Genomic DNA, 13584 nt, shown 5'->3' with positions numbered 1-13584 from the left:
GACCCAGGATCGAATCCCACCGCAGCAGGTGGTGGAATTTGAATTCAATGCCCTGGGTCACTGTCCGTGTGGAGTTTGCACATTCTCCCCGTGTCTGCGTGGGTCTCACCCCCACAACCCAAAAATATGCAGGGTAGGTGAATTGGCCGCGCTAAATTGCGCCTAATTGGAAAAAAAATAATTGGGTACTCTAAATTTAATTTAAAAAATAATTTCATAGAGTTTCCCCATTGTCCTGTTGTAACTGCAGCAGGGAACCAATTGGATTTCATAGAATTTCATAGAATTTACAGTGCAGAAGGAGGCCATTCGGCCTATCGAGTCTGCACCGGCTCTTGGAAAGAGCACCCTACCAAAAACCCACACACCCATCCTATTCCCATAACCCAGTAACCCCACCCAGCACTAAGGGCAATTTTGGATACTAAGGGCAATTTAGAATGGCCAATCCACCTAACCTGCACATCTTTGGACTGTGGGAGGAAACCGGAGCACCCGGAGGAAACCCAAGCACACACGGGGAAAACGTGCAGACTCCGCACAGAGTGAACCAAGCTGGAAATCGAACCTGGGACCCTGGAGCTGTGAAGCAGCTGTGCTAACCAATATGCTACCGAGCTGCCCGTGCACCGGTTAAAGTATAAGTGCACATTTTACCAGGCATCCACTATTTCTGGGATTTTTCACCTTGCCCGTTACAAGGTAAAAGCCATTGGGGGGCGACACAGGTACTCCCTACATTGGGAATTCCTGCTACCGTGATTCCTTTGGACATTGCTGTGACACTGGAGATTGTCCAGTTGGATGGGGTATACTGAACTGCAGATGATTGGAATTGGGCTTCATTGTGGACTCCAGGTCCCAAAGAATAGAAAGATTTTTTTTTTAAAAAAGTATCTTGATCACACTCGTCACACAGGCCAAGGAGACCTCGCTGCGATTTGGGATGGGGCATCCGGCATGACCATCCTCACTGGGCTAGGCAATTGCCAAATATTTTAGTTTCACGGCTAGGACTGGCAGATGCCAGGGTTGTACCACACAAGTGCTTGAGCTCACTTGCAAATTTCTGGTGTGTAAAATGTTGAAAAGAGAAAAGAACGAGACACAGAAAAGGCTGTTGAATAAATTACACTAGCTTGCCAAAGTGGATTGTTTGGACATAGATGCACGTCTCTGCCATCCTTAGGAAGCAGTCCATCAGTGATAACCTTTTGCTTTGTGTCAGCATTTCGAATTAAGCACAAAGGGTCTCCTGAGAGCCTGATTCCAGAGTTGCGCAATGATCTAAAAGTTCACAAAAACTTTTAGAAAATGGAAACATTTGTGTGCTTTCTTTTGCCAGTTTTCAGTACTCCCCACTCCAGGCCAGGATGGACTCTAAAGTAGGAAGCAGCAGACATCCAAGTAACCATTCTTCACATCTTTCTCACACATGTAAACAGGCAGAGAGATTCCTGGCTTGGGGAAAAGTAGTAACTCTCAGTTACGCTGGGTGCACTTACAATCTGGGTTCCACTGGAATTCTACCCTGTTTTGACAGGATAGTTTCATTCCATGCAGAGGTTCGTAGGAATACCATCCACCTGCCTTCCCCAGCACGCACCCACCTTCCTCACCATGGAGGATGTCAGCCATGGTTTCCAAACTATCCTTGGAATTCCTCCCCTCCCTTATAATAAAGGCCTCAGTGGAATGAATATCAATCTGGCATGAGGGTCTCTTTTGAGGCCTTCCGAAGGCCTAAAAATATTCTTTGGAGTCTGACCGGCTCTATCTGAAAGCAAAGAACTACATTTAAAAAATGTATTTTGCTAATTTGGGTCTTGGAAACTGGGGCGATGAGCGGAACTTCAAATGCAATGGCAAAGTGCCGTTCGACTTCAAAGTGCCAGAGATACTTACAGGCACTAGCTTGGCCCTGGATAGGCAAATGATTGCACCTGAGGACAGACCTCTGGTCAGGAGTAAAGATGGTCAAGAGTTTAGTTGCCCAAAATTGGAGCCCCAGCAATGCCAAGGCAGAGTTCAATCCTGCCCTCACTCAATGCCCACAATTAGATCCTTTCTAGCATGGGTCACTGAACAGTCATAAAGTATATCCGTCTTTCAAGGGATTGACGCTGAGCGAGAGGAATCGCTGGACTTTTATCTTTGCCCCTGCCGAGATCCACCAAGCACAGGCTTGGGATCAAACCTAGCATTTCCCCCCTATGCACAATTCAGTATCAAACCAAATAGGACATTAGCATCTGAGCCATTGGAAGAGCCAAAGCTGACCTATACAATCTTTTAATTGAAATTTAGCTCAAAAAGCAAAGCACAGTGCTTTCAATTGAATTGAAAATCAGGCACGTTTTATAATGGACAGGAGGTCCGCCAGATGTATACCAAGGCAGTAAATGGAGAATTTTCCCCCAAAGATTCAGAAATTTGTTTCAAAGAACTGCAGTGCCCAACCATTGGGCTGCTTGTTGACTTTGAGACACATTAGGATCCATTACATGGCAGCAAATGAATACTGTCAAACTATCTTTTAATTCTGCAGTTCCATTTTTTAAAAAACTTTGCTGTTTCTCCCTTTTATTTTTCTCTATCTTCCTACTCCCGCAAGACCACGCCCCCTAAGAAAAAATAAAAGCGAAATCATGGTGGCCAATAATACTGCCAAGTGTAAGTATCAAAGTACACATTGTCACATCCACTGGCTTGGATTCCTCATTCCCAAAGCTTCCTACAAGTAAGAAAATGTAAACAAATCTCTAATTTGGCCCGAATCCTCAGAAATCAATCCTCGCACTTACATGCAATTTATTCAGAGGAACCGTACAGAAGTTTGGATGGAATAGTTTAATCTCTTTTTTAAAATGTGGATGACCATTTAATTACCAGGAGTTTGACAAATTGTAATTTATTATAACCTGAGCAACAGAACATTTAAGTTGGAAAGATAAAAACGTGAACAATTTCTATCTTACTCCCTTTCTCTTTAGGGCACCAAAATGCTGGGTACTTTCAAATTTTGTATTTGTCCAATAAAATAAATTAAATACCACTGATTCTTGGGGACTAATAATAGAGTTGTGAAATAGTTTTCTACAGTGGAATCTAGAAATGGTTTCAGAATATGAAGTCTGGCAGTCAATGCACAGGCTTTTCTGAAGGGAACTTAAACAATTCTGTATCAGTGTCCCCAGTACTCCCTTGCTAAAATGTTAAGATTTCGAAGCCCCAGTGAGCTGGATCCGACAGTTCCGTTCCTGAAATGTGTACTAATCTACATTAACCTTTTAGCAATGCAAGGCAAGATAGGTACATTAAAAAGGTTATCTTGAAGTTAAAATTAATTTAGGAATGGTGTATGATTTAAACCATCGATTTCTTTAAAGCAAAAAACACGTTTAGTTTTCCTATATTTATCCATTTCCCTTTTACAAAGGTCCACAATTAAATACTAAAGCGTGGATTTTCGCTCGCAAGGCGGGTGTGAGGGTCAGGAAATTTCCTGTCTTGCCTCAATGTTGGGAAAAAGTTCCCCAAAAAAATAGGATCTTCCTTCCCGGGGCGGTGGTACTGGAGTCCCGTCTGCTCCTCCTGAAACAGTTCAGCCACAGGGGTTGCCTAATACCACCTAACCTGCGCATCTTTGGGTTGTAGGGGTGAAACCCACGCCGACACGGGGAGAATGCGCAAACTCCAGATGGACAGAGACCAAGGGCCGGGATTCGAACCTGGGTCTTCAGCGCCGTAGTCCCAGTGCTAACCACTGCGCCACCGTGCTGCACCCCTGCCACTTGTTAATGGGATTTTCCACCATGGGGGTCCTTCCAAGGCGCTGAGTGGGGACATGTCCAGGATCTCACAGACCTCAGTGCACAGGTATATCTGCGCCGTCATGGAGGCCCTATATACCCAGGTGGCACAATACATACATTGCAATGTGGATCGTGCCCACCAGGATGCCTGGGCAGTGGGGTTCACCACCATCGCTGGGATGCCTCGGGTCCAGGGAGCGATCGACGAGATGCATGTCCCCCTAAGAGCACCTGCACATGGCAGGCTGCTCTACACCAACTGAAAGGGGTTCCGCTCGATGAACATGCAGCTGATATGTGACCATCAGCTGCGCATTATGCACATTTGCACCCGATAGCCGGACAGTGTGTATGATGCCTCCATGCTGGAACACTCGACGATTCCTGACATTTTTGAGACGCCCCCCCCCCCCCCCCCCCCCCGGGCTGAAGGGGGGGGGGCCTTGGCTCCTGGGTGACAGGGGTTACCCACTGCAGTCGTTGCTGATGACACCTACCCGGAAGCCACAGGCCGACGCTGAGACTTGCTACAATGACGCCCATGCAGCGGCCAAGTCTGTGATCGAGCGGTGCTTCGGTCTCCTGAAAATGCAGTTCAGGAGGGTCGCCCGGATTGTGGTGGCCAGATGTGTCCCACACATCGCACAGCAGAGGGACGACATGTGGAGGAGGAGGATGAATGCCACGTCTCGTCTGTCAAGGAGGATGGGGGGGGAGGGTAAAGAGCAGGCAGGCACAAGAGGCCGCATGACGTGTGCGCCGGGGCCAATACGCATGGAACGCTCTGATCGCCTCCACATTCACCGACTGGTTGGGGGGGGGGGGGGAGGAGGGGAAGGAGGGGCCAGGGGCACGGACACCGCAATCCTCCCCCCCCCCCCCCACCCGACCTCCACACCCCTCCATGATACATACCTTCTGGGGGCCCTGGGTTGGCCGTAACAGCGGGTCTGGCTCATGGGATGGAGGATGATGAACACCCGGCCTATGATGAGCTCTGGTGCTCCACATCATTTGGCAATGTCTGACTCCTGCCCACGGAGCAGTTTCCACCGTCCACCTGGGTGATCCCTCTGTGCGAGCTGGCCATTCCATCACATGATCCCATCGAATCCCTGGGTGGTGGGCACGTTTGGGGGGGGGGGGGGGGGTAGATTCTGGAGCTCATGCCACCCACAATGTCAGCCCATTCCTCCCCACCCCTCCAGCCACGCATCCACTCTCTGGTCAACCCACCCCACACACCCACTTGACAGAGCACCGAGGCGGGGGGTTGTCCAAGGTGCTGCGATGTGCCGGCACCTCCCAAGCAGAAGTCACCGGCACGGGCCAAATCACCTCCCCCTCCCTTGGGGTTCCCATTGGCCCCCGGCTACTCCATGGAGCGGGGGTGCGAGCAGAGCCAGCCTCGGAGGCTCCCCCGCCACCTGGCGTTGCCAGTCTGGAAACCCACTCTGGTCTCGACCAGTGTGGCCATGGAGCACAGGGAGTGGACCATCTCCTTCTGGGACTGCGCCAAATCACGCTGCAACTGTGCCACCACCTTCTAGATCTGTGACACATCAGCCAGTGACTGTGCCATCTCTCACTGGTACTCGCCCACCTCCCTCTGTGTCTGCCAGAGGCTGGGCAGTGCCACCGACGCTCCCAGCCAAGGCTTGCAGTGACTGGGCCAAGCTCAGCCTTGGACATGCTGATCCATGGCCAAAGCAGTTGCCCCCAATGCCTCCACCATGGGCACCACCCGTGCAGTGTTGGCCTGGGTGGCAGGCATTGTCAGCGAGCACCTCCAGTGCTCCTGCAAGCACTGGATGCTCGCTGACAAACCCTCATGCAGTCCCTGCCTCTGCGACTGCACCTCCACATTCAATAGGAACTGTCCGTTCCAGAAGCTCGAAACCCATCTGGACGGCAGCTAGTTCCTGGGGCTGGGCTGTCCCTCCGACTGTATGCCCGCTTGTGTGTCCCTATCTTCACCTGCTGTACCGGATGAGCTGTATGGTGCGCACCAGAGAGTGTCCCAGGAATCTCTTCACTAAAGTGCCCAACCGAGGTGAGTGTCTCTAACCGAGGTGGGACGGTGGTGGGGGTGGCGGTGGTGGTGGTGGTGGTGGGGGAGGGGGGGGGGGGGGGGGGGGGGTGAGGGGCAAGTGAGGGTGAGAGCGGGGCTGAGGGCAATGTGGTGACGGCGACACACGTGTCACGGGGAAACTGCAACTCAGCAGAGCCTCACGCCCATGACCGCGGCAGAACTCCACCCCGGCGACCTCCCTTTCTTCCAGGCCGCCGACTACGTCCAGATCCCTCTTCTCTGCCACGGTCAGGGGCCGCAGGTCTGGCGATCCCCTCCAGTTTTCTCCCGCTCCCGGCGGTTATGAGCGCCCTTCTCCTTGGGGCAAGGGGAGGGGCAAACGGAAAATGTCACTGCTAGGCAGTTCGCGCATGCAGCCCCGGGAGTGAGTAGCTGGTAGCCTCTGTGGCCAGGGCACCCAGCCATAGCGGGCAGTATGGGTACCGGCATGTGTTGCAGGGCTGGGGGTTCAGCCGCACTCTGGGTTGCGAGGGCTGCAGTAGGGTTACAGATGTATGAGGCGGGGTTAGTGGCAGGGGCACAGGGTTGCCACTCACCCTGGCCACCCCAAGGAGGTTGTGCAGTTTATTCCTGCACTGCTAGCCAGTCCGGATGGTGTTGCTGGTGGCACTGACGAATGACTGCGGCTGGCAGCCTCCTTCCCGGGCCGGGATACAGGGTGGCCCACCGGGGTACAGGGTCTCCAGCTCGGTGTCTGTGAAACGGGGTGCTGGTCACCTTGCTGCCATCCTGTTAGCTGCGATGCTGAGTGTGGCAAGTGAAGTGTATGTGTGCGGCTGCAGCTTGTCAGCCTCTTGAGTGTCAATCGCGGAACCGGCGAATCCCGCACCTTCTCATTGGAATTGATTTGTGTTCCACGTGATGCCGGTGCTAGCCCCTCCACAGTAGCAGAATCAGTCCAGGTGTGGCACCGATTTTGCTGTTGTGGAACTCCACGAATCCTGTCAACACTCAGTCTCAGAAATGGAGAATGTTGATATCTTTTCGGGTTTTTGAGTAAGCACAGGAAAGAGCGTGAACAGAGCTACCCCATACAAAAAAAAAATTATAACACCATAAAACAGCACAGCCATGAGTAATTACATAAACATACGAAATGTGAGCAGAAGTAGGCCACTCAGCCCCTCGAGCCTACTCTGCCAAAAAGATCATGGCTGACCTGTTTGTGTTTTGAATTATGCATCTCCTTCAACCCGATAACCGTTGATTCCCTTGTCTAACAAGAATCTATCTACCTCCACCTTAAAAAAAAAATTAATGATCCCACCTCCAGCACCTGCTGAGGCAGAGACTACCAAACTTGCACAATCCTCTTGGAGAAAACAATTCTTCCCACCTCTGTCCGAAAAGGAAGACCATTAATTTGAAAACAGTGCCCCCTAGTTCTGGACTCATCCACAAGGGGAAAACATCGGGTAAATTTTCTTCCCGCCGCGGGAATCGTTGCAGGGGAGTCAGAAAATTTGATGGACCATTTAACCTGGGGCAGGAATTTCCAGTCTTGGGCGGAAGTAACCGGAAAATCTTAAGATACATCAAATGTTCAATTTTACACACGGAAATGGAAATGCCTGTTTGATGTCCATGCCAGATTAAAATGTATTTGTGTACGGAACTATGGAGCTAATTAAGTTATTTACCCATCTGCATTGGGTTCAGAAGAACAGGATTTCTTTATTGTCCTGGAAGCAAGCAAAAGACACTTCACTCTCTCCACGGACACGTCTCAGAAATGTGCACCTCCCCTGTTCCAGCACTATCCCCCCTGCAATAGCTGAATATCCAAATACATCATGAGGGACAAAAACTGCAGCAAGTAGTAATGCACCCTAATTACTAGCACTCACATGTTAGTTATCTAATGGTGCAGTCTGCCTCTTAGAATTCTAACATTTCCGCACAGGTAAAGATAATAGCGTTATCTATAGTCCATAACGCAACAGCCCCTGTAGTCTAATCGTCTACACATTACCTTCTGTATCAAAACCAGCTTTATGTGTTATCATAGAATTAAAGAGCAGCTCTGCCAGCTCTTTGGAAGCCAGTACAAATATCCCCACTGCCCTGCTCTTTCCCCATTAGCCTTCCAAATGTTTCCTCTCCATGTATACATACAATTCCCTTTTGAAGGTTCCGATTTTAATATATTTTTGCCAAAGTCAGAATGCAAAATATACATTCATGAGGACATAAGAAACAATCCTTAAATGTGAAACGTTACCAGGACTAAACGGCTCTCAGTGAGATTAAGGTTATGATACGGTCCTGAATTCTCTCCCGTACAGTGAAAGTACGGTTTGTCCCGGTGGAAAGCAGACTTATGCATCAGTGCAAACTCTGTGGATATGAATTTAGAAAATTGAACTGAGACGTTCATTGTGAGCCCAATTCAAGGAGAAGCAGGCAGGTTTGTGTGAAACTCCGTCTTGACTTCCCAGTAGACGGTGCAACACGACTAGTACAATTGGGCTCTGCTGCCCTCCATCAGCTCAAACTACTGCATGTAACATTACTCTGCCTTTCGTTAAAAACATCATCAGGACAGAACAATTGAGTTAAAGTTGTACTCACTGATAGTCATAGTGTATAGTTAGGGGGAGAGAGAGAGAGAGAATTACCAATTATCCATATAATCAGGAGGTAGTCGATCATCTCTAGCGCTGGGCCCATCGTGTTTTTTTTGTCTTCATTGTACACCAGTGAGTACAAGTTCAGTAACAGCAGAAAAGTGAAATAAGACGCACTGTGAATGATGAATTTCATAAAAGGAGTGTGAATGACTCGTCCTACTCGAGACTTTGGTGCTAGCAGGTAACAAAGGGACAACACTGGCCACAGGGTGGCAACTGACAGAACAGTCAGAATCTTCTTACAGGTATGCTTCCGTCTGTAGCCTGCCATCTGGCCGAACCAGACCATGTTCAGAAACTGTTGGCAATTGGACTGAGCCACAAACTGCAGGAAAGATAGAAAAACAGGAGAAAGTACAGCCATTTACTTTACATCACTACAGCATGCTTTCCTACTTTATACAGCACATTTACTGGACATTACCTCTTAGTATGTATTCATTTATTTGAGTACTTGGCTGATATTACACTGTAGATCTCCTGGGGGTGCAGGAGAAAGGGTGGGATTTGGTTGATCCTGTAAATGCTGCAAATTTCTGGTGGGCCCAGTTGGGGGTGCATCCTCCAGCCATGGTTTATGACGTTAGAGGGGTTGGGGGCTGGAGAAGTGGGGCAGGGTTAAGGACGACGACAGAGATGGAGGTTCAACTATAAAAATCATTCTCTACTGCTGGCCTCTCTCTCCACCCTTCCTTTCATTGGCCAATGTTCAAGATGCAGAGCATAGTGACTCTGGTGCCTATTCACATTTTCCCCTTTGACTCCTGATCCTTCTGCATAGTTCAAAGATGTGCGGGTTAGGTGGATTGGCAACGCTAAATTATTATTTTTTTTAAAAATAATTTTTATTCAAATTTTCACAAAAAAAAGAAAACAGTAACAGAAAATTCAAAGAACAAAAAGCGCCCCCCCCCCATATATACAAAAGAGAAACAGTAAATAAACGCCCATCGTTAGCGAAGATTCAATCCAAAACAAAAACAAAGAGAAAAAGAACACCCCCCCCCCCGGTTGCTGCTGACCTTTTGATTTTACCGTTCTGCCAGGAGATCTAGGAATGGTTGCCATCTCCTGAAAAACCCCTGCACTAACCCCCTTAGGGCAAATTTCACCGTCTCCAATTTAATAAACCCCGCCATATCGTTGACCCAGGCCGCCACGTTTGGGGGCCTCGCATCCTTCCACTGAAGAAGAATCCTCCGCCGGGCTACTAGGGGCGCAAAGGCCAGAACACCAGCCTCTTTCGCCTCCTGCACTCCCGGCTCCACTGCAACCCCAAATATTGCGAGTCCCCAGCCTGGATTGATCCTGGATCCTACCACCCTCGATACCATCCTTGCTACACCCTTCCAAAATTCCCCCAGCGCTGGGCATGCCCAGAACATGTGAACATGGTTTGCTGGGCCCCCAGAGCACCTAATACACTTGTCCTCACTCCCGAAGAACCGGCTCATCCTTGTCCCGGTCATATGAGCCCTATGCAGCACCTTAAACTGTATGAGGCTAAGCCTCGCACAAGAAGAGGAGGAGTTCACCTTTCCAGGGCATCCGCCCACGTCCCCTCCTCAATCTCCTCACCCAGCTCCTCCTCCCATTTACCTTTCAGCTCCTCCACCGAGGCCTCGTCTACCTCCTGCATCGCCTGGTACGCTTCCGAGATCCTCCCCTCTCCAACCCACACCCCCGAGAGCACTCCGTCCTGAACCCCACGCGGCGGCAGCAGAGGGAACCCCCCACCTGCCGCCTGACAAACGCCCTTACTTGCATGTACCTAAAGGTGTTCCCTGGGGGGAGCCCAAACTTCCTTTCCAACTCACCCCGGCTCGCGAACTTCCCATCTATGAATAGGTCACCCAGCCTCCTGACACCTGCCCTGTGCCAACTCAGGAACCCGCCATCAATTCTCCCCGGAACAAACCGGTGGTTCCCCCGTATCAGGGACCCCATCGAGGCCCCCCACCTCCCCCCTGTGCCACCTCCATTGCCCCAAAATCTTGAGGGTAGCTGCCACCACCGGGCTCGTGGTATACCTCGATGGAGGGAGCGGCAGTGGCGCCGTTACCAGCGCTTCCAGGCTCGTGCCCACACAGGATGCCATCTCCATCCTCTTCCACGCTGCCCCTTCCCCGTCCATTACCCACTTACGCACCATTGCTGCTTTGGCAGCTCAATAATACCCAGAGGTTGGGCAGCGCCAGCCCCCCCCTATCCCTGCCCCGCTCCAGAAACACCCTTCTCACCCTCGGGGTCCCGTGCGCCCACACAAATCCCGTAATACTCCTGTTAACCCGCCTGAAAAAGGCCTTCGGGATAAGGATGGGGAGGCACTGGAACAGGCACAGAAACCTCGGGAGCACCGTCATCTTGACTGACTGCACCCTACCCGCCAGAGACAGCGGCAGCATGTCCCACCTCTTAAACTCCTCCTCCATTTGCTCCACCAGCTTTGTCAGGTTAAGCTTATGCAAGGCCCCCCAGCTCCTGGCCACCTGAACCCCCAAGTACCTGAAGCTCCTCTACGCCCTTTTCAGCGGGAGCCTCCCAATCCCCCCTTCCTGGTCCCCCGGGTGGACCACAAACAGCTCGCTTTTCCCAAAGTTAAGCTTATACCCTGAGAAATCCCCAAATTCCCGGAGAATCCCCATCACCACCGACATTCCCTCCACCGGGTCCGCCACATACAACAAAAGGTTGTCCGCGTAGAGCAACACTCGGTGTTCCTCCCCACCCCGGACCAGCCCCCTCCAATCCCCCGACTCGCTCAGCGCCATAGACAGGGGTTCAATTGCCAGCGTAAAATGTAGGGGGGACAGGGGACACCCCTGCCTCGTCCCTCGATACAATCGAAAATACTCCAACCTCCTCTTATTCGTGCCCACACTCGCCATCGGGGCCTCATACAACAGCCTCGCCCAACTGACAAACCCCTCCCCAAACCCGAACCTTTCCAGCACCTCCCACAAGTACCCCCACTCGACCCTGTCAAAGGCCTTCTCCGCATCTAGCGCCACCACTATCTCCGCCTCCCCTTCCACCGCCGGCATCATTACAACGTTCAAGAGCCTCCGTATATTAGTATTCAGCTGCCTCCCCTTCACAAACCCCGTTTGATCCTCGTGAATAACCTGCGGCACACAGTCCTCAATCCTCGTGGCTAAGATCTTTTCCAACAACTTGGCGTCCACATTCAAGAGTGAGATCGGCCTGTATGACCCACACTGCAGGGTATCCTTGTCTCGCTTAAGAATCAAGGAGATCAGCGCCCGGGACATCGTCGGGGGCAATGCCCCCCCCTCCCTTGCCTCGTTAAAGGTCCTAACCAACAGGGGGCCCAGCAGGTCTGCATACATCTTGTAAAATTCAACCGGGAACCCATCCGACCCCGGCGCCTTCCCCGACTGCATGTTTCCTATCCCTTTGACTAGCTCCTCGAGCTCAATTGGCGCCCCCAGACCCTCCACCCGTCCCTCCTCCACCTCGGAAATCTCAGCCGGTCTAAGAAGCGCCCCATCCCCCCCTCCTCCGCCAGAGGATCGGACCGATATAGTCTCTCATAAAAGTCCCTGAAGACCCCATTAATGTCTACCCCCCTCCGCACCACATTTCCTCCCTGATCCTTAACACCACCAATCTTCCTAGCCGCATCCCGCTTACGGAGCTGGTGTGCCAGCATCCTGCTCAACTTCTCCCCACACTTGTACACCGCACCCTGAGCCTTTCTCCATTGAGCCTCCGCCTTCCTGGTGGTCAACAAGTCGAACTCAGCCCGGAGGCTGCGCTGCTCCCTCAGCAATCCCTCCTCCAGGGCCTCCGCGTACCTAATGTCCACCCTCACCATCTCCCCCACCAATCTCTCCCTTTCTCTCTGCTCCCCTCTCTCCCTGTGGGCCCAAATGGAGATCAACTCTCCACGAATCACCGCCTTCAGCGCCTCCCAGACCGTCCCCACTCGGACCTCCCCTTTATCGTTGGCCTCTAGATACCTCTCGACACATACTCGATCCTTTACCGCCTCGTCCGCCAGCAGCCCCACCTCCAAGTGCCACAACGGGCGCTGGTTCCTCTCCTCCCCCAGCTCGAGGTCCACCCAATGCGGGGCATGGTCCGAAATGGCTATCGCCGAGTACTCAGCGTCCACTACCCTCGCAATCAGCGCCCTACTTAAAACGAAAAAAATCGATCCGGGAGTAGGCCTTATGCACATGGGAGAAGTATGAAAATTCTCTGGTCCTCGGAAACCTCCATGGATCCACCCCTCCCATCTGGTCCATAAACCCCCTCAGCACCTTAGCCGCCGCAGGCCTCCTACCCGTCCTGGAACTGGAACGATCCAGTGGCGGATCCAGTGCCTCCAAATCTGGAATCTGGCCCAACATGCGCCGCATGAAACCCGCATCATCCCAATTCGGGGCATATACATTAACCAGCACCACCCGCTCCCCTTGTAGCTTGCCGCTCACCATCATGTACCTCCCACCGCTGTCTGCCACCACACTCGACGCCTCCAACGACAGCCTCTTCCCCACCAGGATCGCCACCCCCCGGTTTTTTGCATCCAGCCCCGAATGAAACACTTGGCCCACCCACCCCTTCCTCAACCTAACCTGATCCGCCACTTTCAGGTGAGTCTCCTGAAGCATAGCCACGTCCGCCTTCAGCCCCCTCAGGTGCTCAAACACGCGGGACCGTTTAACCGGCCTATTCAGTTCCCTCACATTCCAGGTGATCAGCCGGATCGGAGGGGCACCTGCCCCCCTCTCTCGTCGACTTGCCATCACCCTTCCGTAATCCGCCGCGTGCCCGTGCCCCCCCGCTCAGCTTGTTCCCCACAGCGACAGACCCCCATCCCGACCCCCTCTACACACTCCAGCTCCTTCTTGGCCATTCCAGCAGCAACCCGGTATCCCCCCCCCCCTTCCCCCCCCCCCCCCCCCAAACCCCCAAACCTCCCCACTCCCCCCCCCCCCAAGCTAGGCCCCCCCTAGCTACGTAACTCCAGTCATTGTACTTCCATAAGTCAGCCGACTCCTGCTGACCCCGGCTGCTC

General features: G+C 52.1%; 1 protein-coding gene across 3 annotated transcripts in view; it reads right to left on the bottom strand.

The window, feature by feature from the left end:
- The window catches only part of trpc1 (transient receptor potential cation channel, subfamily C, member 1), a 123156-nt gene that overhangs the window by 48275 nt on the left and 61297 nt on the right, over positions 1-13584 (bottom strand). For all 3 annotated transcript variants that reach the window (XM_038817563.1, XM_038817564.1, XM_038817565.1), the window contains one exon: positions 8526-8862. In XM_038817563.1, coding sequence (XP_038673491.1) covers positions 8526-8862 — 337 coding nt within the window. The remainder of the gene's footprint in view (positions 1-8525; positions 8863-13584) is intronic.

Source organism: Scyliorhinus canicula, chromosome 13, assembly GCF_902713615.1.
Source record: "Scyliorhinus canicula chromosome 13, sScyCan1.1, whole genome shotgun sequence".
NCBI lineage: Eukaryota > Metazoa > Chordata > Chondrichthyes > Carcharhiniformes > Scyliorhinidae > Scyliorhinus > Scyliorhinus canicula.
This window is presented reverse-complemented; position numbering and strand designations above follow the sequence as displayed.